General features: G+C 38.9%; 1 protein-coding gene across 1 annotated transcript; it reads right to left on the bottom strand.

The window, feature by feature from the left end:
- Positions 1 to 22043: 22043 nt before the first annotated feature.
- Positions 22044 to 24869, bottom strand: znf503 (zinc finger protein 503). Its single transcript, XM_016268382.1, has 2 exons — positions 24265 to 24869; positions 22044 to 23926 (listed from the first exon to the last, which is right to left on the bottom strand). The coding sequence occupies exons 1-2, from the start codon at positions 24514 to 24516 to the stop codon at positions 22496 to 22498; spliced, it is 1683 nt and encodes a 560-aa protein (XP_016123868.1). The 5' UTR covers positions 24517 to 24869; the 3' UTR covers positions 22044 to 22495.
- Positions 24870 to 25510: the final 641 nt, after the last annotated feature.

The following is a 25510-nucleotide window of genomic DNA, read 5'->3' as shown; positions in this document are numbered from 1 at the left end:
CGAGGCATTTGTTGCATCCAGTGGGGACATAATTACTGATTATAATGACTTATACTGTGTTTTTACACGTTGCGTATCACGCCGTGTACACATAAAACCATGTCTGCATTTGTGATCGGAGAAACGACAAACAACAAGCGCTACTCTACACTGCTCAAAACTCGCATTTGAATCGTCAGTGGCAAATTCTTTAAATATAAAAAATTTACTTACAGGCTGTGAGTCAGAAGCGCCAGACTGTCCTTGCAAAGTTGGAACTGCCCCACTTTATAGAACAGCCTTTGAGCACAGACCCGTTGTATGCTACTCTGCAGGTTCAGGAAACAGTCTTCCATTAAATGCGTCACACAGCATCACACACGGGCTTAAGTGAGCGGAGGCCGGAGGCCGGCGGCCGGCGGATTCGACAAAGGAGTGGCCGGCGGGCATGCGGCAACCCCATGTGACGGCCCCGGGCTGGACTCCGCTTCATCCACGGTGAAAGCCGATCCGGCGATCCACAGCGCGAAGTTGATGTATTTCCTCAGCGACCAGCACAGATCAGCTCTAGGCATGACGAAGTGGATATTGTCCTCTTTTGGAAGGCCAAACAAAGTAGTTTCGTTTTCACAACGAAACACACAGCGTCTCGACATGGTGGCAGCATAAAATACTACAGCAAGAATAAAAGTTACGCCTTCTTTCTTTGCGTGAACATTTGGGCGGTGTTATGCAAATCTTCCCACATCGTGATGTTGACATGTGGGGGCGTGTTTAAACAAGCCGTTTTAGGAGGACGTGGACAAGTCTTAACATTTTTTTTTTGCAGACATATAAAAAGGTATTACATCTGTTGCAAAATGAGATACGGTGTTTGATCAGAAGAAATAAAACTTAACAACAAAGAATAAAAAATTTAAATAATAAAATAAGGATATCAAAAAGCAACAGACAATACAATAAAGTCTAATCAAATGAACCCCCCATAAGGGTCTAGTCAGAAGGTCCAGATGTCACAGTAAGGTTCTCAATAGTACATAATATAGGGCTCCACATTTTGTAAAAGGCCCTCAGTGATCCTTTGGAAGAATGTCTAATTTTTTCTAGGTGGATACATTGCAATACCTCTCGTGTCCAATCCTCATGTGATGGGGGAGAGGCATGTTTCCATTGAAAGAGGATAGCACGCCTGGCCAATAAAGTGGTAAAGGCAATGACGCATTGCACTGCAGGTGATGCAATTGAAGTTGGGGAAAGGCCAAACAGGACAGTCAACGCGTTAGGGGCAATAATCGTATTAAGGGCCTGTGAGAGTGTTCTAAAAATGTCAAACCAATAGTCTGTTAGCATTGGGCAAGACCAAAACATATGGAGATGTATATCAACTGGAGAAAACATATATCAGCTGGAGATTGTTTGCATCTATTGCAGGCATCACTTCTGTTAGGAAATATTTTAGCCAGTTTTACAAGTCTTAACTTCTATAAAGAATATCTCTTTGGATTTGAGACTTTAGTCTTTGCAACTTTACAGATCTTCTTTATGCACCAAGAGCTTGTAACACTCCAAAGAGAAAGGAAAAATTTAAATCGCATCACATGACCCCTTTAATATTTATCATTGTCATCATTTTGAATGTATTTATTATATTTATGCAAAGATGTTGTTTCTGGGTGGTGTTCTTTAGAAACCCACCAGTTTTTGCCTATTTTAAATTATTATTATTATTATTATCATCATCAATGTTGACTACTATTGAAAATGTATCCAAAAATACATTAAATTAATGACTTTACATGTGAATAATATTATTGGGCACTATAGACTACAAACTTTATTAGCAAGTGAATTCATTAGTATTTATTCGTAACAGGTATAATGCTGGTATGTATATAGAATATCAGTAAATATATATCGGTCAGACCGATTATCTGCCTCTCTCTATTTTAGAAAGTCTAGGAAAGTAAATACTTTGTTCTCTATCTGAGGCTCTAAATATATATATGCCAGCACAACATCACTGTCCTTTGGTGAACAAAAAATAAAACGATACAGAACGGAGACCCGACCTCATGCGGTACACCTCAGATGAGCAGGATCATACCGGGCGAGCGCACGAGGTTAGCCCTAGTATCAGAGAAGAGACTAATTGTCAAGGTTATGCCTCTGTAGATGATTGATGTCAGCTCTGGCTTTTCTGTCAGCCTGTCAGGAGGCAGGAATGTTTAATGTTCTCATTATTGGTTGCGCTGTTGTGTATATTTCTCTGTCAGCGCTGCGGACCCATCTGAACTGCCAAAGCACTTCAAAGGCCTGCAGGTCATTTATCTTCCCCTGACGCGGTGAGTGTTCAGCCTCAGCTGAGTGCTAGTGATTTGTTATGACTTGAGAGCAAGCTGACAGACAGCTCTTCTGGTACAGAAAAAAAGGATTCCTTTTTGTCACACCGTGAAAACATCAATGTCCCTGTAATGGGCTACAACTGTCAATGGAGGCCAGCACCTGACAGTTGTGTGGTTGCACTAATTTGCAGCCCCAGTGACTCGCTTCCCCAACTTTAGATTTGGTTATTGTGTCACAAACAAACAGGCCACCATCTGCCGCGAGATGCCACGGGGCCCGGCGGAGGGAAGGGGAGAGGTGGCTCGGCTAATTGAAGTCACGTCATAATTTCGTATTAATCGGCCGCGCTACGTTCACAGCTCGCCTCTGATGTCGAGCCAGAAGAAAAAGCCCAACACGACGAGACGAAGATGGGCCGTGCACCGCGGGCTGGAGTCAGGAGGGAAAAATCAGATCTTTGTTTCCTTTCCCAAGCCATGACATGATTAATCGTTCTCTTCTGATCTAATTTTGGAACATGAAAAACAGCACATTTGTCTTGAAGAAAAATGATGTGCTGTACTGTGCAGATGGAAATTTCCAGCCCTGAAAAAGATTAAAGTGAAATTCCACTCCTTAGACCTAATCATGAGTTGTAGATTATTCTGTCGTTTTAAGCAGATGGTGGGTTTGATTCAGAGGCCCTCTCCTTATATTAATGAATACTCGACTGTTATATTTGACTTAGGTAAGTGAAATGTCTATCACGCCTAATGGACTGCCGGTCGACAGTGCGCGTGCCCTACCGCCGCGTGCCCTTGCTGCATATTTCATGGTTTGTTCTTATGCAGAACATTTTGTTTCCTTCGATTTTTCACACTTGTCAACAGTTTGCTAAATATTTTCACACAGGAGTGGAGAAAAGAACAAACTTGTGTCCACAGCTAATTTCCATCTATAGGTCACTGCTATAACTCTGCGACTAAAACTGTCACCATGGGCAAGAGGAGAGCAGAATTCAATAGTAACTTGATTAAGTTCCCAGTCAACATGACTGCATACACAGCAGTATGTTAACCAACCTAATTATTGGAGCGGCGAGGAGGGGTGATAAAACCGGCTGAAAGGAGGTGCCTTCAGAGGCTGATCATGTGACCTTCAATACTGACTTACCCTCGGAGAGCGGATGGAGCTCTTGTCGCACATATCCTCTCCTCTGGTTCTATCTGCACGTATTCGATTCGGAAACTCGCGCCATTCTTCACTTAGTCTAAATTAGGTTATGTGATTAAATCCCCTAGGCACACTTTCCACACCCACACAGCTAGTAAAAATAGTGGAAGAAATGTTTCAGATTATTGTTACTTTATTCAGTTTGGACTGTCCTGGAATCTCTCATGATATATATGAATATTCATTGCAAGAGTGTTCGAAAATTAGTATTTACATATTAAAACAATGAAGTAGGCAGTGATAAACTGTGAATATAGTCACAGCTAAAGGGAACAATTTATCGCTTAAGCTGTGGCTATAGTATGTTTACAATATAATTCTTTACAGCTTTAAAAAATGATTACCACATCATTTCAGTGATAATTCCAATTCCAACAAATAAAATAATTATTTATTTTAAAATAATTAACTTATTTTAATTTAATAATATACTAGCCTATTTTTAATTGTACATAATTAAATTATTTATTTTTTTAATTATATTATATTATTTTTTATAATTCTAATATTTTTTATAGAATAAATACAAATTATGAAAATAATTATATTTTAAACATATTTAAATATAAAGTCAATTTTCATTAAAAGCTATACTCCCACACTCTGTTAGGTGTCTATGTACTTGCATTCAAAAATAAATAAATAAAAAGTAGTTGTTAGGTAAAATGTACTTAAAATGTACTATATTCAAAATTCTAAATCCCTTTTAATGCTACTGAGGTGGGATACGGTAAAGGTTAGGAGCAGGTTTGGTGGTAATGGGTAGGTTTAATGGGGGTTATGGGGAATGGGTCAATAGTGTAACAATAGAAATTAATTACAGATGTAATTGCATGCATTTTTTTACAGAGTAAGAGCATTGTATTGTATAATTTTAATGTTAGTACATAATCATCAGTGACACTTAATATAAAATGGGTCCAAAGTTATCAATCAAAATCATCTGGCGCAATCCTTATGCTAGGACAGCCATCTAAAAATGGGTCGCAGGTCTGTTTTGATAAGGTCACGGACATCAGGGGGAAAAAACTATTTAAACTATTTAATGCAAATAATAAAAAAATAATAAAACGCAACTGACCAAATAATTGTATACATAATTACATTAGCAAGAGAAAAAAAATAGGCTTAGGAGGAGAAAATGCTGCTCACATGTCTCAACGCTTCCTACAACATGTTTCTGGCGCAATCCTTATGCTAGGACAGCCATCTAAAAATGGGTCGCCGGTCTGTTTTGATAAGGTCACGGACATCAGGGGGAAAAAACTATTTAAACTATTTAATGCAAATAATAAAAAAATAATAAAACGCAACTGACCAAATAATTGTATACATAATTACATTAGCAAGAGAAAAAAAAATAGGCTTAGGAGGAGAAAATGCTGCTCACATGTCTCAACGCTTCCTACAAGATGTAGGCTGAATTAATGGTAGCTGAAAGCATGAAACCATTCAAATATACAATAAGCTATTTATACTCTATCAAAATGATTTAACTCTATTAAACAAATGATCAGGTGCTACAGAATCAGCATCAAGGACCATAACTTTCCATTTTATTATGATAATTTTAACATCATGTTTACATTCTATCGATCAAGAATATGATGAACGATTATGCCGAAGACACCCCAAGGGACCAAATTATATATTCCGCACTGGAACTTGACGTCAAAAGCATGGCATGTCTGAATTGACGCTGACAGTATATTAGTCTCAGCCCCATCAGTTTGAGTTAGCAAAATAGCCTCTTCCTGGGGCTCCTAGACAGGAGTCTGGATTCCTGTGAGTCCTTTGGACATTCGGACCTGATGAATGTGCCTCGGTCATGCCTTGGCACTAACTAGCATTGCATGATGACATTTATATTTAGAAACATACTGTCCTGGCACTGTCAGAATGTGCCTTGTGCTCGTGTTGGACGCATTTTTAGTCTGGGAGTGATAGAGGTTGACTGAGGTTCTGTGGCTGACTGCTGCTGACTTGTGCAGGAGGATAAAATGTAAATGTCTGCTTCCAAAAGAGCAATCGAACAGGAAATAATCTCAGGAGCTGGGATTGCCAACGTGCAAGACTACTCATGAATACGGCGAGTATAAATTTAAAACAACAGTGCCGAAATGTAGCTTGTAAACCAAGAACACGAGTGGAGTGAAAGCAGAAGCGCCGTGCCAATATGTCATACACTAAATAGTTCTAAATTAGAGTCTGTATACGCCTGTTGGAGACGCCATTCATCATACTCAACTTTGGTCTGTTTCTTACAATTTTGGCAGTAAGCTCTTCCACATGCCAAGTTTGTGCAAGAGAAAGAGAGGAAGGAGGGGACTGTGCGAAGGAGAAAGAGGGAGAAAATGCAGGTTATCAGCAAAGTTTACATGTCTTTAATCAGTCTGCAGTTAATTAGCGGCTTCCACACAATGTGGCTGCGAGTCATTAATCATACTAGCGTGGAGCAGTCAGCCCGGTCCAAGACATTTGGAAACAAAAGTTTTGTTTTCCATGAAGGGTTTGAGCGTGGCCTGGCATTGGCTTTCTTGGCCATTAGGCTGGAAATGAAAGGCCTTGTCATGGAGCTGACAGACAAGGGCCCACTGTTCAGCTCCCTGTTGGTCTTTCCCTAAACCTCACTCAACAAAAGATGACTTCACCCCTTAAACAAAGCTTGCACACACTCGGGCACATTTGTCTGTGCTGAGCTCCATGTTAAATGTCACGTCACGCAGCCGGCCAATGCGCCGTGATACTGCGCAGCGATCCTGCCAGAACCTTTCCTGCTCTTGTGCCCAACTTTTTCCTGCTCTTGTGCTGTATTTATTTAGGGATGAAGTGGAAATGTAATCCGGAGGATAGCTTTAATTCGTCATCCCCCCCAGCGTGCATCATTCACCGGAGCTGACCCCAAGGTCCGAGGCTCTCCTTGTTTTTAAGATGTGGGCCGATCCATTCCCTAAAGTCCTGACGTGCACATTTTTAATCTTGGCTAAAGATGGGTAAAAGTGTTCATCTACCTGTCTGCACCAGATAAATTCATTGGCTGGAAATTTTCCGCAGTTACCTCCAGCACGAGTTGTAAATCTATTAAGAGGCGAGCCTTCCCAGACCTGTCACGCCGAATGTTCCGACAGCTCCATTTACCATTCCTGATCATTCTATGACAGGAATATTTCCTGCCACTGACTCTGTTTCCCCTCTCAGCTGAGACGGGAGGCCAAAATGTATGTTTCATTGTCAAGAAATTAGAAAAAAGTCTGAGCGGGCTTGGCAACTGCAAAAAGAGCCTTTCAACTGCTTTTCGTGCTTGTGCATAAATGTAGACTTTGGCAATTTAGCGAGTGACTGAGGGGGCAGAAAAACAGTCCTGCGGGTACACTAAGAATGTAATTGCCAATCAGAGGCCGAAATGCGCAAGTAATGCCATTGGGGGGTTAAGGTGTACATCAAGAACTGTTGAAACACGAGTCAAATGCCTTTGTGCCGACCGGCCTCTCCTGTTTGCCTGTTAGAGCACTTCAAAGCTCCACAAATGTACAAGTGACATCAAATGAAAGATTGTTTAAAGTCAGAGCTGCCGAAGCTCTCTGGCAATCATTTATCTTGTTACAGATAAATCAAGCTCACTTCATAATGCAGTCATAAAAATGTATGAGAATGTAAAGGCTTGAGTGACCCATTAATCTTGTTTAAAGTGGCAAATGTAACATGTTCCTCACTCGTGGTGATAAAGTTATACTTTGCACCCTTATGAAGGATTGTTGATGGCAGAATGTTCTGAGTATCAGTATAATAAGCTGGAGCGGAATATGTAAAGAAGGGCCGCCTTGAGGAAATCACTCAAGATCTCATTGTGGTGTGAAATTTCAAACTCCGGCATTCTGTGGCAGGTGTCACTTTGTAAAGGATCACTCAATTTCCTCTTGTCATTTTAATATGTGCTCCGACTTATTTTAACAGTTTCGCCGTGGATGTGCGGCCCCACACACACACCTCTTGTAAAAGCAAACAGTCGGTCTGCCCGTGCTGCCTCCCGTTTCATGTGTTTCTCTCAAACATCATTCATCATTTGTCTACTGGGAGTAACTTCCAAGTGACACAAGCCCCGTAGCGAGTGTGGACCTCCCTGCGTTTGAATATTTCCGTTAGAACGGAAGAAATGCCTTAAAAAGTGAGAAGGAACAAGACCAGGAGAACGTAACATGGCTAGCGGTCTCTGAGTGAATGAAAGTTTTTTGGGGGGCTTTCTGGGTGTGATTAAGCACACATTCAGCCCTGGCACACTAAGGAGTTTATTCACCTTGTCTCACAGGGGAAGTGATGAAGTAATGATTAATATGAGGGATGTTTGGAAATGTAAATCCCTGCTGCAACACAAACAAACCAAGGGGCTTTCTCGGGATGATTAAATGCACATTTCGCAGTTGATTGAGCATGCGAGAAGTCATCCATTTCCCCTGAACTCTGTAAACAGTGATGCAGGTCCTCTTTCCACTCAAGTATATGACCGTCGTCGTGGGTTTATGTGCACATACAGGCCATTGAAGACAAATGACTGCCACAATTTATATAACCGCCGGGATCTCTTGATTAAGTAATTTATATGGAGGACAGGTTTATAACCACTAACTTACCGTCTTGTCCCAAAACAATTATTTCAGAAATCTGGCTGTAAAAGCAGACGATAAATTCTCGCTTTTTCTTTTGCTGTCATCGGATGTCCAATAACCTGAGATCGGATTCTCAGTAAATCCTCTTCTTTGAAAGCGAGTGCAATTAAATCATGAAAGTGATTTTCCTGAACTGTTTTTGGTGAACAAAAGGGTTTGCATTCATGGACTGTAGTGAGCCAAATGTCTGGGTCATATGCTTGTGCAAATATCATTCCACGGTCAGAGGCCGAGGCATGTGTGCAAAAATTTAAATATTATAGGAATATTAGGACATATTCCACTGATGTAATTGGTGGTTCAACTTTCTAGAGATCTCATATAAATCTTATATAAAATAACTTACAGCACTCAAAGATTCCTGCAAACAATGTACTGGATTTATGAGTGTTTTTCTATAGCTGTTAGTGCAAAGCATTTAGAGGGACGCATGAAAGACATGCATCATTGCCATAGTTTGCATATCATTAAACATGTATTACCCCCCTTGGCTACAGTCTTAGAATGACATTGTGTAATGTAAGTATACTTCATTCCTGTTTGCACCGTGACCCAGTGATAAACGAGTCAAATGATTTGTTTTTGATAACTTCATCAATGATAGTCACATTATTAAGTCTGACTAAATGTGCTACATGAGAAACACTGGTAACTCGTTAAATGAGACTATGTAGCCGTAATTCATGAGTGGTGTTAACATATTTTAGCATGCAGTAACACTGTTATACATCACAGTATACAATGGAATATGTAGGATCAGCACCAGCTCTATGCCAGAGAATGCTAGCACCATACAGAACAGAGATAAAAGCTTAAAACCAAAAAAGATGGGATAAAATATTTTAAAATATTTTGTAGTTCATTATTATTTGGTATGTTTATGTTGGTAAATACATACATACATACATACATACATACATACATACATATAATTAGTAATATATAGTAGCTCCAGCAAGGAATTTGTTGCAGAATTGAAAATTCCAATAACAAAAATATGGGACACAGAATGTAAATAAATAAATAAATAGACGTACATTATTAATAATAATGATTATTAGTATTATTGGTATTATTATAACAATTATTATTACAAATGTGATTAGAAACTACATTTATTTATCATATTTGTCATAAAAATATAATTAAAACAAACAAAAAAACAAATACAAATAGTATTAGTAGAATATAAGGCATATAAGGAATTTGTCGCAAAATTGGAAATTCCAGTACTTTGCGAAAATACACGATACAAAATGTTAAAAATACAGATATACATTAATAATAATAATAATACTATACTGATTATTACTATTATTATTATTGTTGTTGTTTTAAAATTTGATGAGAAACTAAATCTATTTTGTTACATAAATGTATAAATGTAAATTAACATATTAAAATAAATTATATAATGTAAATAAATAATAAGAACGAACAATATTATTATTCACTTTTAAACTAAATAAACTTGCTCATGACTGTAATTTTACTCACAGAAGTGTCTATTTATGTGTCGGGCTATCACAAAAAAAAAAAGTTCTACACTTGAGTGTATTTGTAAAATATAGTCCGATGAGTAGCTAGACATAGAATCCATCATGTTAGATGAGCTGATGTCTGTCTCAGAAGTATTTGATGGTCGTCTAGCGTGCTGAGCATCTGGTGCCTGTGGATGGGGTCGATTAACGAGTCCACAGTTCGGAGGCTTCTCCCAGCACGACTGCTTGTAAATGGTACTCTCATAGCAGAAAAAAACCTTATTGGCTCCATTCTCTTTGAAAGAGAGTTAACACTAACCATCTCAAATATTGGTGCTATTTATGAATTATGGCATAAGATTTAGCATTTTCAGGTTTCAGCATTTCATCAGGTAAGAACAGTGATGTTGGTCAATAGTAGCTGGTCGAATGTGCAGAAATGCTGAAGGAGTGTTATCCACTGAGAGGTTTATATAAGAGATACAACAAATCACAGTGTGTTTATGTTTTGACAACATTGGTTAGGATCCCTTAGAAAGGCACTGCTCAGTGTGAAAGTTACTGTTTTCAAGCTAAAAGTATTTAGAAAATGTTGACCGCTAACCTGCAATGGATGATAAAAATATTTAGCTGTAGGCTAGGCAGATATATCTGCTGTAGCATCTGCAATGTAGGATGAAATGTTTTTGACTTTTACAGACTTACCCTCCACATTTTATTCCGAACACTAAAAATATGACATATTTAATTTACTTCTTAAACGGTCTATTAAAAATAGCCTTTTCAGTGTGCCGTCTGTATTCTGACCAGCAATATTCTGTTCAAGCAGAAGTGTTACTTCAGTCAGGAGTCTGCTTGAGTGTGAGTAGAAAACATTAACACAATCAGTGTATTCATGATGTTACTCAGTGGGGGTCATTCAGAATCATAAATGTATCTGGACACAGTTTGAGCAACACTAGTGGAGCAAAATTACATTTAAATACATAGATTTTTTTTTAATGCACAGAATCAGATGTGTGGCTAAAGCCACACGCTAACATAACACATACATATTGTCCCCCATTAATTTTATACTATATCTACACTTGAACCCAGCAAACAAAAATATGTTCTAAGAATGTTTTACTAATGTTCCTATTAAGTTATTAGAACGTTATTTCTGAAACGTCCAGTTTTTTAAATATTGAAAAATAAAAATAAATCTTGGTTATATGAACAAATAAATCATCCCATTACACATCCCATTTTAGCATTTTGCAAACATTAAAAGAATTTAACTTTTACGTTGTGGATTTCTATGCGATGTCTTTTTCAGTGCAGCATTATATTGGATTATGGACTCATATTTTGGCCAGAAGTGATGGTTAGAATGCCTTAACGATGTTTTTGAATTATTACAAAGACGCAGCTTTTTGCTTCAAAAGACATTAACTGATGGCCTGGAGTTGTGTGAATTATTGTGATGTTTTTTATCAGCTGTTTGGACTCTCATTCTGACGGCACCCAATCACTGCAGAGGATCCATTATTGAGTAAATGACGTAATGCTAAATATCTCCAAATCTGCTCTGATGAAGAAACAAACTCATCTACATCTCGGATTGCCTAAAGGTGAGTACATTTTCAGCAAATATTCATTTTTTGTGAACTATTCCTTTAAGAAATGTATTATAAACCAGATAACTTTGAACAAACATTCTGTTAATGTAATTAGAAGAACGTTTCCTTTTAACTTTGAAAGAACCTTGCCAAAACATTAACCAAAGTTCTAAGAACATTCTCTGTTAGCTAGGAAGTATGCCAACCTGCTTTTGACAATGTGATGAGGAAAAAACATGAAAGGCTGCCCCAGCAGGTCAATCTACAGAACAGTCTAGCAGGTGTGCCTTTCCACTGACTAATGTGTTTATGATCACCTGGTGATTCACTTTGCCTGTTACCACAAGCCATTCCTCATAACACAACTCCTACCATGTGAGGTTAAATATTAGCCTGGAATATATGCTATTAGGTACAACAGCAGCTTTTGACTGACATGCCTGTGATGTACAGTATAAATGAAAAATGTCAAATGGCTTTATTTACCAAGCAAACAGCGGAGTCCTACTGTGAAGTGACCATATTTTTCTTTGAACCGGCGTTAGGCAAAAACAAACATTCACAGAAAACAAGCCCATTAATATTTTATTATACTGCTCCCTTGTGAACGGTGAAGGCAAATCATGCATCAAATATTCAAAGAGATATTTTTGTAGACATATCTTATTACCTTTGGATATCACATTCATGCATATTTGGGTTTTCATCTTTGTAATTAGCGATTCAAACTGTGTGTTTACTAGGTGCGGGACAGATTATTAATCACATCTGAAGTCCACCTCTTCACCCTGACCCTGCCTCCAGGACACTTTAACACCCAAAACACTCAACAGAAAACAGTCATGCTTCTGGAAAAGCATATGCTAGTAAATTATTCAGTGGAATGCAGCAAATTAGAGAGCTTGTCCCATCCATCACTTATATTTAGTGAAACACGTATACAGGGCAAACGTGCGCACTGTTAGCATTGAGTGCATTACATGCTAAAACCTCACTGCATTTTACTGTTCTGTCACAAATAATTCGACAAGACTAATTATGAATGATCTTCCTTGGAGTGCTACGCGTGCTCTTCGTGGAGGCTTTTTCTGCTGAAGGTTATTGGCATGCTTCATTGTGCCTCGGCCAAGGTACGAGTCCAAGGTACAAGGTGCGAATGTCATTGTACTTTTTGGCTTGGTGGGAATGACACTTGAAAGGGTCCTGTGTGCTCCTTAAAGGAAAAATCTTTTTGGCTCAAAGCGGATGAAGACTAAAGCAGAGACAGAGTATATGTGACATTAACACAGGAGAGGCCTCATTAAATTTGCATTAAATTAAATATTAAATTATAAGCAGCAGAACCAAACATTACACTGCACGAATATTATTCTCTCTTATCGTGAGTGTTCAAATATTACATTTATAATTTGCTCTGATTTATTCCCGTACCATGTCAACGCCTCAACATGACAACCTGTCATCATCCGCTCCATTTGAGTGACAGCCCATCAATCTTTTCCACCCACCCATAGGGGGAAATGTGATGCTTGTCAAAATAGGAATTTGTCTTTGGACATTTTTCAAATCTGTGCCACTGCAAATGCAAAATAATAACTCTAGACATATGATGTAAGATTTATGTGGTTTCAAATTGGGAAAAAAAAGCGCATGGCTGTGTAACTACATTAAAATGATTCATGAGACTTGAATTAACAAATATATGTTTCTTCTTTCACTTCTTTTATTAGATTGCCTAAACGCTTATGTGCTCTGGGAACACCTTAAAAAATCGGACTTTGCCTATAGGAGGAGCTATTATGCCCCCACATCTACTCCTTATTTATTCTTTCCCAAACTTATTTCTTCATCTAAAACATGAGTTGTAGCTATAAGATCCCATATAAACCTCAAACACCACAGATACCCCCATAATACATTATATTCACTACTTTTAGGTTTTATATGCCCACATATGCCCACTTGAACAGCAATAGAAGCTTCCAGACCCAGCTCCATCTGGCATGCAGCTGCAGATGACTGCATTGAGTGCCTATGAATTGTGGCTGTACTCTTCAGAGAGGCGGCAGCTATCTGTGGGAGGTCATGGTACACAGACATCCTCTGAGTTCCATGCTGAAGTATGAGGGGTGATCGGGGTCAAGGATAGCATAGCAGGTGGAGGCTCCACCACCTCCCCCTGTGAGCGAGACATGTGGATGATGCATGGAGGGCAGATACCATGTACTCACTTCAGGTCATTTTTCAAGCGCTCCGATGGATAACATAAAAAGCTGTAAAATGTAACTTAGAAATATTTCATTTATAAATAGTTTGACTGACTGACTGATTTCAAACAGGTTCTAGACTACAACTCAAAAGTTTAGGGTCTGTAAGATTTTTTTTATGATATTGAAAGAAGAATTAAGCAACAAAGCTGCATTTTTTTTTACCAAAAACAAACAAACAAAATGAAAAGAATAAATAAAAACATAAACATATTCAATAAAAACAATATTCTGAAATTTGACATTTATTATTGTAATATATTTTATTATTTATTTTTTGTTTTTGTTTTTTTGTTATGGGAAAGTTGAGTGTTCAGTGGCCATTACTTCACTGTCACACCAGCAGAAAACATTCTAAAAACTAATGCTATGAAATATTATTACAATTTAAAATAACTGTTTTTATTTTAACATATTTTAGATAGTAATGTATTCCTGTGATGCAAAGCTGAATTTCCAGCATCATTACTCCAGTCCTCAGAGTCACACGATCCTTCAGAAATTATTCTAATATGCTGATTTGATGGTCAATAAACATTTCTTAATATTATCACAGTTTAAAACCATTGTGCTGCTTCATATTGTGTTGAAACGTGAGACATATCGCTTCAGAATTCTTCAATAAAATATAAATAATATAAAGTCTGCACTACCACTGTTGGCCAATTTATCTATCAATTTATCAACAAGTTCTTCAAAAAAAAATTACTGACCCCAAACTTTTGAATGGAAATAAATAAATATTCCATTATAATCCGTAGCATTTATATGCATATTTATTTGTAAACATTTGTATGATATACATTTCTTATATATATATATACACACATACATACACACACACACACACACACACACACACACACACACACAATTTAAATTAAACTGAATTAAATTAAAGATTCAATTATTTCATTACCATGATTAATATAATATAACCATGGTGTGAGTTTGGGGATTTCTGTTTGTCAACCAGTGGCAGACAGGGGCAGTGGAAATAACACTTCACCTTTAATATCCATTACAGTGGTGTACAATACTAGTCGGTCATGTCTTAATTCTTTTGGCTCAACTTATATCTCGCCATATTAAGTTGAGCATATGACCATAGCATATACATATGCGTGTGAGCATATGGCTGAGGGCTGATGGATGTGCGCATGGAGACACTGCTGGAGTTGTGATCTCCCACCAGATGTGTCCGAGCCGAAGGGAGAAGCTCCACACAGCTTGTCAGAAGCAGACTGCTTTAAGTGGAGACACAGGTGTTTGCCCCCAGTAAGCCGAGAGAAATAAACTGTCAGGAAGATAGTCAGAGGCGAAAAGCATGGTAGGGGAAAGAATCCCACTGCCAGATGATTCCTTAATGCGCACTCATTTATTCAGTAATTATATGATATGCGATGCTAATTCACTCCGGACTGCTGTTGAACACATTGACGTCGGTGAATTGACTATGGCAGTATTTTTAGTGATATTCACAAAACAGCTCCTTTTAAAGTTTGGCAAAGCCACTGATTGACAGACCTTTGGCTTTTTGATGAATTACCACTCATGTTTCTCAAAGAGCAGTTATGTATCAAGTGTCACTTTCTTATTTGCTACAAACACAACTCATACACTAATATACTCAAGCAAATTCAACCTTTTGAATAGGCATAATCCTTTGCCCCAGGAAGCATTGTAACTGCTTTTCATTGCATTGTTGGAAGAATGCATTAACATTTTCTTCCTGGTTGCACACACAGAGCTCTGCCAATTATATTTCAAGAGATGAGATAAGTAATAACAAACCTAAGTCTTCCTCTACTCATACAATGCTTTTTCACAAAGGTAATTGCTTTATTTTCATGCAAAACACCCATGTGGCCTGCGTGTTATTTTCATCAAGTTGCGTCTTTGTCTGTAGGGCACAAGCAAAGCAGGACTGAGAGTAATTTTGAGCTCCTACTTTGCAGTTAACACTAAAATGCATTAAAGCAATAAAAATGATGTGAAGGTCCATATTTCCTCAGGCTGTGTTGCTGCGTGTCTGGACCCATTTGTCTCTTGGTCAGATCCATTAGTTTGGCTGCGCGGCGCTCAACATGGCCAGCATCTTCAAATATTTTTGCGCAATGTGTGATGTGTAAAGGCATCATAACCAGCTCTGCGAAAACAAGCATAAAAATATAGTCTAGAATGTTTCCTTTGATTAGCTGCAATGTTAGCATACAAAAGCCATGCTTCGTAAGTGAGGTCAAGAGTAAGGATTCTGAACGGCCAGAGAAATACTTCTGTTTGTTATAGTTTAATTCAAGTCTGGTACCAACTTGCCAGATAAAGCTGTCAGAAATCACTTTAGTCTTACACATTGAAATTTCAATTCTGCATATATCTAAGCAGATCAGAAAGATCATTCCTCACAACATCTCTGATATTAGCATCACCAGCGAGGCCTGTTGACAGTCCATCATTAGGTCTGTCATGACATCCGTCCTGAATGGAAATTTGGTTGCTAATATTATTCAGTGTCTGCTCAAGAAAATGAACTTTCATCGCTTTGTGCACATGTTTTAACAACCTCACAAAGAGCATGGCATGTAATTTTATTATAATCAGAAGTGTGCTTAAAAATGTGCTCCCAAGAATGACAATGTGCATGAGTGCAAAGAACAGATTCAATGAGCTGTTACATTCCTGTTTGAGAATGTCTACAGTTCACAGGATCGTTCTGAAACAAAGATTAATATCTACACTGCACCCTCCAAAAACCTGAACACTTTCAGATAGTATATACTTAGTATGCAGATAAAATGTAGTAGGCTTAGGCTATACAGCTGTCAATGTTTATTTTGTGATAATTATCAACTGACTGTACATGATCCTGCTTATTACATGGCTGCTCACCAAATAAATAAATACTAAGGCATAAAAGATTGATTTGAGTCATTGTCTGATCATTTTACCTGTAGCCTATTCCGCTAAGAAAGAATAGTTCATTCTAATTTACGAAACAATCGACAGTGCAAGAAGACAAACACTGCAACAACATTAAAGATATATTAATATGTCTAATAACACTAAAGCAGTCTAATTAATAAAAAAAAGTTAATACAAGCGATAACTGAGACGCAAGATGGTGCCAGTTGTGTTTGAATAAAACGAGATTGCGAATCACGCGATGTGATTTGACTGGTGTTTTTCGGCATTGTGCGGTGTGTCTTACGTTCTTGTGGACGCATTCAAGTCATCATCCGCCTCCGAAATTCAATTCCTGTCCAGTGCTGGAACTGTAAATTGCACAACGGCAAAATCGCAGGATATTTCAAAATTCCCACAAATTAGTTTACGTCACCCGGCCCCTCCGTATTCATTCTTTCAATGCATTGATTGCGTTCTTAGGACTGAAAAACAGCCATCAAAGAGCAGTAAACACAGAGTTGCCAATCCAAAGTCGCGGATTCCACACAGAGCCACAAAAACTAGTAATACGCAGATTAAACGTTCTTTTTGCTCAAATAGTAGATGGTGCTAGCAAAAAACATGGGTTGAAATGTAGGTTTGGTTAAAACCGTCTTCCAAATGCATGAATATAAACATAATTTTTAATGAGACAATAGCAAATTCAGCAAACTATCAATTTATTGTCCAACAGTACATGCAGCATTACTGAAAGATACATTTGTGGAATGTTCTTGACCTTCAGTAATTAGCGTGACCGTGCAGAAGTTTGGTCAAGCAAAATAAAGACATGGAGACTCGGATCATTGCAAACACAAGCACATGGTCTCACTACTACAAGCTCATGTTAGAAATCTCTTCAGCTATTTATCATCGACAGACATCCGAGCCATCACTAGGCTCTTTACGAAAAACCCCATTAAGTATTCTCAGCGAATGGTCTCATTTCCATAAAATATTCTTTGTCAAAACCCCAAAATGTGCAAATGAAACAGGCATTGAGATATGATAGCAGAGCCCCGAGAGCTGCCGTAAATGACCTCAATTAGGCACTTAAAGCACAAGAAGGTGCCTCGCATCGCAGGCCCTTTGAATGACAAGCCGTCACGGAAGCCATTTTTCTTTGGGCCTATCTCACCTTGATGAGCACTTTGAATTTGTAAATCAATGAGGGAGAGAGAGCGTGTGTAAGCGCCGAGGCGCCCGACGTGTTCAATGAGTGAATTGTTTGCCTGGTTCTCCATTACCACTCTCTCTGGGAGCCACGGCCGGGATTAATCTGTCAAAAGGGGGCGATTTAGCATTGATGAATATGACATGTGACCATTGATGATGTTGATTTTATCTCTGGAGATTAGCAAGATTTACTTCAGATGGGTAATAACGTCATTTGCTTGATGCAGTGGATCTGTTTATGAGCTGATTAAATTGCGGCGCTCCTGCTTCATTTCATGCTATTTGGTTTATGGCTTCATTACTGCAATCACAAAAGCTGTGGTCATTTCCACATGTGTCAACATAAATCACTCTTGAAGATAGCTTCTATGTGTCGTTGCGGATCACCTTTTGGTGAAGACATTTATATGCGCTACACAAAAGAGTTTTGTGCTTTCCAAGGTGAAATTAACGCTGTTTTTAAACGCTGTAAACATTAAGTAAAAGCTAGTAGGTCTACTGCTAGACTGTCAAAGAAAAACATCTTCCTCGTATGAAAGATTGTAATGATAATCGCCCTTATCGCAGCTAAAAAGGATTTTGTCTCAATCCCATAATCCCATAAATCAAGCCACTCGCATGAGAGAGCGACATAAGTGTCTCTGACCTATGTCTAGAAGTTTAACATTTGCGTGGCACTCACATATTGACACAGCTGTTGCTCAAAGCCTAGTATTGCCATGTCAGACTACAGCGTGTCTGTTTATTTTATCACACGCCTAGTAATTACATTGGTGTCAGTAGTAATTTTGTGCTATTTAATAAAAGAGTGAAGTGCAAATCAGTGGTGGCAATCCAGGTGTCTTCTAAAATCCAGCTTTCAGTGGTAAGTGGGTTCATAGCAGCTCCAGTAAAAGGGTAGATTCAGAGCAGGAAGGCCTCATGTGTCAGCATACCTTGGCACAGCCTCCTCAGCGTGGTCCATAAATCAGCCATGCATCTCTACCAATGCAATTAGTTTGTTTTAGCACCTCTGGCATGAAACCTAAGGTGTGGCTACACTGTACACATGTTAATTATTAACCATGTTCTGTTGAGAGTCCCAGTACACTGTAAAAAAATGATTTTTTGAAGTTGTAAATAACACAAAGAATATTGGGTTGTATTGGTTTTACAAGAAAATACTATTTCAGTCTTTCTACTTCAAATATCACATTTAATTCAGTGTTAATTGTGTTTCTTCGGAATTACAGTATTTGTGAAATATACTAGTAATTTCTGAGTAAACAATTGTCACACACATACAGTACACTGAAAAAGTGTTTTTGTCAGCGTGCACTATGAGTAAAAAATAATATTAGTAGTCAGTGTGCACTATGTGTAAAACATAATATTAGTCGTTTTAAAATTAACCTACTTTTTGCCTTTCAAAATAATGAATTTGTTGTTCTGACTTAAAACTCATCAGACAGATATTTTTGAAGACACTGTTTTACAACAAAGCTGTTACTCAGAATTCCTGTTTGCCATTGATTTGACCCAAGGAAAAAACACATTGTCGAAAAATACAATAAAGCAAACTAGTTAATATCTGCCTTTTTTTTGTTTTTGCCACATGCATAGCCTAAGTAATGATTCCTTTATTATGGAGAGTAGATGTAAAACTTTTATTTTGTTTATAACCAGTTCTTATATGAATGACAAAAAAACGTTGAATCCGATACTTTAATGTAAAGTATATTTTTGAGGGCATCTGGGTCTTAGAGCCCTAAAATAACATGAGGCTTAACTCTTTCAATTTTCTAAAATTCATGTTGCATGTTGTGTTGTTGATCTATGAAATGTTTCTGCTCAGAAATGAGGCTGTGGGCTGTGGAAATTCATCTGCTATAACAAGCCGTTGTTGTCACAGGTTAATCTGGCATTCCAATCGTCCTCTTTTCCAGATTGTGGTTGCCTGGCACCTTAAGCGAGACCACTGTGGAAGGTATTCGCTTTATTTATCACCCATTTAAACATTCTCATTGCAGGGCTGATCAGTGGTGTAAGTCATGCTTTACTAGCAGGCAGTGGAGTTCTGTTCCTCTTTATACTCCGTAGCCACAGTGAACAGCAGTGGAAGAAGGCAAGCGGGGTAATTTATGCACACATGTGCCTGCTAGCTCCTCTGATGACAGGCCCGGGAGGAGGGGCACATGATGAATGGCTTTCCATCGGGGACCTCCTCACAGCCACCATGATGTGAGTAAAAATGGAAATTGCTCTCTTTCACCGTCATTACATCAGTTTAAAGCTTGTGTGGGCCTCCAGAACATAGTCTAGTTGCTGCGCGTCTATGACATTTCTGTGCGGGTGAAATTTTCCATCTTTAATGAACTCCTTTAGGCTCCTTTAGGAGTGTAAATACAATCATTAATTAATCTTGTGTCATTAGTTATTGCTTTAGTTCATAAAACTCATGTAGTTCATTTATTTATACATTATTTAACATTCCTATCCCGGGTTAATGGTCATTTATGCCAGAATTAAAAGAATAAAAAATGGATAGGACTACGTAAAACATAAATAATAAATAAATAAATAACCTATAGGATATTCACTGAACTGGATTATTGTTCCACTTGTAATAACGGTATACCTGTATAAGCTTAGTGCATTTGTTTCGCGTAGCCTATAAGACATGAACAGTTAACAACGAAAGAAAAACGCCTAAAATGTCGCGAGACGATTTGTATTTAATATTGCAGGGTATATTATTAAATTATATGTCTAATGTACTACTTATTAATTTATGCAATTAAGATCGTAGCTTAGTTAAGTAGCCTATAGGCTATGTCATAATTCGTTACCTGCGTATATTGCAAAGTTGCCATTTAGTCAAAAAATCGTTTTTTTAACAATATAAAAGCCCTGTTGCAAAAGGAAACAAACACGCTTTTCATTATTCGTCTCGCAACAAAATATCAAAGTATAGCGTGTATTATTATTTTTTTGCGTTATGCGTTATGCCAGACCTAGACCTTGCGGCCTCATTATTTTTTGGGGGGAGTTTCTTAATTTTTTGCAATGTTACTAAATGGAGCATTCAATAAAGATTTTTCTTGTTTTGCCTTTCGGTTACAATGTTTTTAAATGAATTATAATCGTTCATATAAATGTATATTTTCATAAATAATTTCCAGTTGAAATGTGTTCGCATATGACTTGTCGAGAAAATAATTTGGTAAACACATAAAAGAAACCATAGATCGATAGATGGGCCTAAATATAAAACACAAATCCTGCATTGTTTTTTTTTCTTAGCTGGATAGTGTTTCATTAAATGACAGGTATGATTTACAAGTCTAGTCTAATGACAATGTTTGTGTTTGCTCACTAAATGAAAATATTGTTTTGACAGTTTTAGACTACTCTGAAATTTGACAAAAGGGTGTACTTTGTGTATCTGTAAAAAATCTCGACAAGCTGATAATGAGAAATCTTTTTTCGTTAATTCATTTACAACAGATTACAAACTGATGTTGGATTATCTATAGGTTTACACAAGTGTGTACAATGATATAACACTTAAAATATGGGATTTTTTTGAACGTTGTAGTCTGTTTCCTGTAATATTTATATAAACAAAACACTCGCAATATTGTCTATTTTCTCTAGCGTTTCTCGAACACATGTCATTGACCACAATAAGCCATTGACGGCTGCAGATATAACTTACAGCAAATGAGCCTATAGTATTACAAAATACAGCCTTGTTCAACAACCCCACAACTAATGCACGTTCAGAATTCAACAGAGCCGTTTATATTCTTAAGATAATATAAATATTTGATATATGGTGAGATGATGGACTGACAATATGATATTGTTATGAAATTGAATAAGAAAGCGGACACCAGTTGTGTCGTTCAACTAAAAGTTATGCTGAAAACATATCGTCTCTTTATAAATAGGCCTATATGAAAAAAGACGATGCGTCCCATTAATTAATTTAACGCCGTTCCGTAGGATGAAATAAAGTGGCAGTTCATACATTTCTTTTTGTATTTGTAAATGAATTATTTTTTTAATTTATAAAATTCAAAGCATCAGTAATAAAATTAGCCTGAAATTATTTCAAACGTGTTTTGCGTCATTGATACTTTCAATATAGGCAGTCTGCTGGGCCAACCATTAAAACAAATAAAATCTCTCAGACACCGTCAAATGCATTCATAATTTGAACTCTTATTCGCAGTTGAATCATTTAGCAGAACTGTAAAACCTGAAAAAGGCTGCTGGAACCTTGGAAATGACATGATTTGTATTTAAAACGGCAAAATCAATCAACTTGAATGACAGAATTTAGTTTGAGTTCAGTTTTGGTGATGTTAAATTAATGAATACTGAAGACAGAAATATGGAACAGAATTGTTTCTTATTTTCCAGAATACATACAAAAAATACCAATTCTCTCTCCATGGTGTACACCTGAAAAATAACGGCAATTTCAAATCATGTGGACAGTTTGGGATTTAAGAAACAAACATGCATGTGAATTATCTTCTTTTCAATGAGACATTAAATAATAACGAACAATACAATCATAGCAATTCCAAATCAACATCCAACTGAAGACCCCTATTTTATTAGTACTCTAACATGTGTTTCACGTTATCTACAGATGTCAATTCAAATGTAATGCACTTTTGAGTTGCTCAAATATTTTCATTTGTATTATCGTCCGCTTTAAGCTGACATAAATAAATACAGTGAGTCCACGGATCCAGTCCTTCATTGGCGCGATGATATAAAAGTCTTTATATTCAATCTTTATAATCTATAAATTCGGACAAAGTCTGTGTGTTTTTTTACTGGTATCCAAGCGCTGCTGCTGTGGTGAGTCTTTGACCGTACAGTGCATAGGGAGAGTAATAAGGACCGGTGGCGGCAGGCACCGGAACCGGTGGGCCGGGAGTAGGCAACGGACTCTTTGAATACGGGTGATAGCGGCTGCTTAGTCCTAACGCGTGATGCGGGCTCCTAAGTGCCAGTGTCCCGGGGCTCCCAGGGGCTCCTGAGTGCGGCATGTGCATATGGCACGCCATAGCTGCAGCGGCAGCACTAGCTAACGATGATGAACTGGGATAACCCGATATCAACTTTTCGCTCCCGGTGAACGCGGTGTGCGTCCGCAGGTGGTTAAGAAGTTCTTCGGAGGACGAGAAACGCTTGTCACAAGGTCCGTTAGCTGACACCCAGTTACACACATGCGGTAGAGGGTCGTTGGGCAGCATGAAGCCATAGGGATACAAAGGGTGTCCACCAAAAGATGGCGGCGAGGAGTGAACACCGTGCAAAGGGTGTGTGGTGTACATGAGTGGATATCCGGACTTCAAAGCGGACGCGGCAGCCACGGCCGCCGGGTCGTGTGTGCAGGAAGCACCGGCTGCACTGGCTAAGTGGCTGGCACAGTGGTAACTCAAGCAATAAGGGTCTCTACAAAGGCTAGCAGACATTATGGATGGAGGGGATGCCCCGGCTAGGGGGCTTGAGCCAGCTTTACTGCAGCCCAGCGAGCTGGCGAACTGTGCATTGACCAGACTTCCACCGTGGGGCAAGAAGTGTTGAGGGTAGCCGGCGTAGGCCCCTGCTAAACTTCCAGGGTACGTCATGCCAGCCGGGGGCAGAGGGAAAACAGTCTGGCCGGGTTTGTACGGAGAAACGGGGGCTACAAGTCCTGACCCCAGGACGGAGGCTGAGGAAGAAGAGTTGACAGACAAGGACTCAGACGTCGCTGCTTTGCATCCCGGTGTGGTTTCCTGGTGCTGGTTGACTTCCACGTTAATTCCCGCACAGCTCACGCTTATCCGGCTGTGGCTGACGCTGGTCGGCGCAGATCCATCCGAGGTGCAGTTTTTATTACAATCAGACTCTTTCTTTTCATCTCTCTCTCCTTTCCCGTCTGACGGCATCGGGGAAGCCGAAGTGCTGGAATTCGGGCTGCCAGTCCTGGGAGTGAACGGCTGGCAGGTGGCGCTAGGCACACGGAAACCAGACTTCTCTCCGTTAGACACCGCAGAGGACGAGTCCTTCTTATCCGCTGGCTTTGAGTACGGCTTGAAGCTGGATTTGTCTTCCACGCCGATGTCGCTCATTTTTAAAGGACCAGATTTCGACTCTTTCTCGCTAGATCCGTTTGATGATACCGAGGAGTGTTTGGAGGAGGGTGGAGGGTCCGGTTTACCGATCTGAGAGCATGTTTGCGCAAGAAGAGCCAGAGGACTTTTCTTGGCGTCGAGCTGCGAGGATAGATACAAAGAAAAGAATTAGACACCTCAGATGTGTGCAAGCGCAATCGTTACGACGTATTTGTCACAATGCACAACAAATAAACTTCACTAAACGACTCGTCTCTTCTGTTTGGCCGTTTTACGCGATCCGAGAATGTGCGCATCGCGCAAAACGGGCTGGAATGGTAAATACCCCGTGCCAAAAGCGCGTTTACAGTCTAAGCTGAATTAAAGGGAAAATAAAATACTAGGTTAGCTATAAGGTTTTATTAATTTGATCAGTTCTACTCCGCTGCGTCTAACCCAAGAATCCGAGAAAAAGAGAATGCGGACTTGTCGCGTCTTACCTCAATCGGACTGATCGGGGTGGATGGCAACGGCTGAAGATATTCAGGGTGTAAAATGTGTCCTGTGCGTGCAGTAAGCATTTTCAAAATCTTTATGGGAAGTCGGTTAGCTTGCCGTAAAGGGTCCGAAGGAGGGACGGAATGGAGAAAAGGCTTGCTGACGAGCGCGGAGTTGTTATTCCTGCTGCTGCTGCTGCTTTCCCAGACTAGATCAGTATCACGATTTCTTGAAGCAGAGGGCGATGTGATCATGACCCAATTCTCATGTATTTTGTTGGTATTGCATTTATCAGATTCATAAATAAAAACTACGCCGTAATCTTCTTTCGAATAGCAGAAATACAGATAAATAGTATAATCCGTCTGGAGCAGAGGAGAGCGCGAGGCTATCTCAGATCCGGAGCCGCGTGTGACACTACAGGCATAGCGCGCGTTCTGTCTCTTCCCGTAGATCCGCGCGCTTGTCCTCCCAAACCAAGAACTGGTAGAAATGTTCACTTCAAAAGCAGCTGAATTAGTCCGAGATTAAAGCCCTTGCCGCCTTCCAATCAAATGGGACCCCGAGGTGATTGGAGGGTCAAGGGGATGTGACGTTCCTCCTTCTGCAAGCCCCTCTATTTTGACAACTTGGGGGAGGAGATTTTGCGCAATATGTAGGTTGTCGTACACGCCGCTGCCTCTGTCAAAAAACGAGATTTAAACAGCTCGTTATTCATTTCACGATTACCTTGGATTTGCCATCATTTGAAAAGATGAACTAAGTGTGAAAAACATCCTCTCATGGCGTTATTCTTTGTCTCTTTTGTATGGTTTTATAAGAGTAAGCCTTGCTTTTATTGATTATAATTAAAACCATCAACAAAAACAGAAATAAAAGATTAAAGTTTGTTAGATTCATTTTTTTGAATTCTACACCTGTTTGTATGAGGGACTACATTTTAGGAACCATCTAACCTTTTGATTGAATAGCCTACTTTTTTGTTTAATATGAAATTCTTACCAAATGTTGTGTGCGTTCAGTCTTTTTTAACAGTTAGCCTACGCCAACCTTATGCGAGTGGGCTGAAAAAAATCCAACCATAAACACAAGATCAACGTGTAGTGTTTGAATTCCCCAATCAGACAAGCGTTGACAAGAGCAGACCAATGCAGCGATAGAGGGACGTGAATGTCACATGTTTTCAATATAATATACACCGCCCTTCTATTTCTATCCCCACCCCTCCGTCAACTGTCAATTCTGCTC

The sequence above is a fragment of the Sinocyclocheilus grahami genome, unplaced genomic scaffold (assembly GCF_001515645.1).
Source record: "Sinocyclocheilus grahami isolate Dianchi unplaced genomic scaffold, SAMN03320097.WGS_v1.1 scaffold45.1, whole genome shotgun sequence".
Classification (NCBI taxonomy): domain Eukaryota; kingdom Metazoa; phylum Chordata; class Actinopteri; order Cypriniformes; family Cyprinidae; genus Sinocyclocheilus; species Sinocyclocheilus grahami.
The sequence above is the reverse complement of the archived record's forward strand: the minus strand, read 5'-3'. Positions and strand labels throughout refer to the sequence as shown.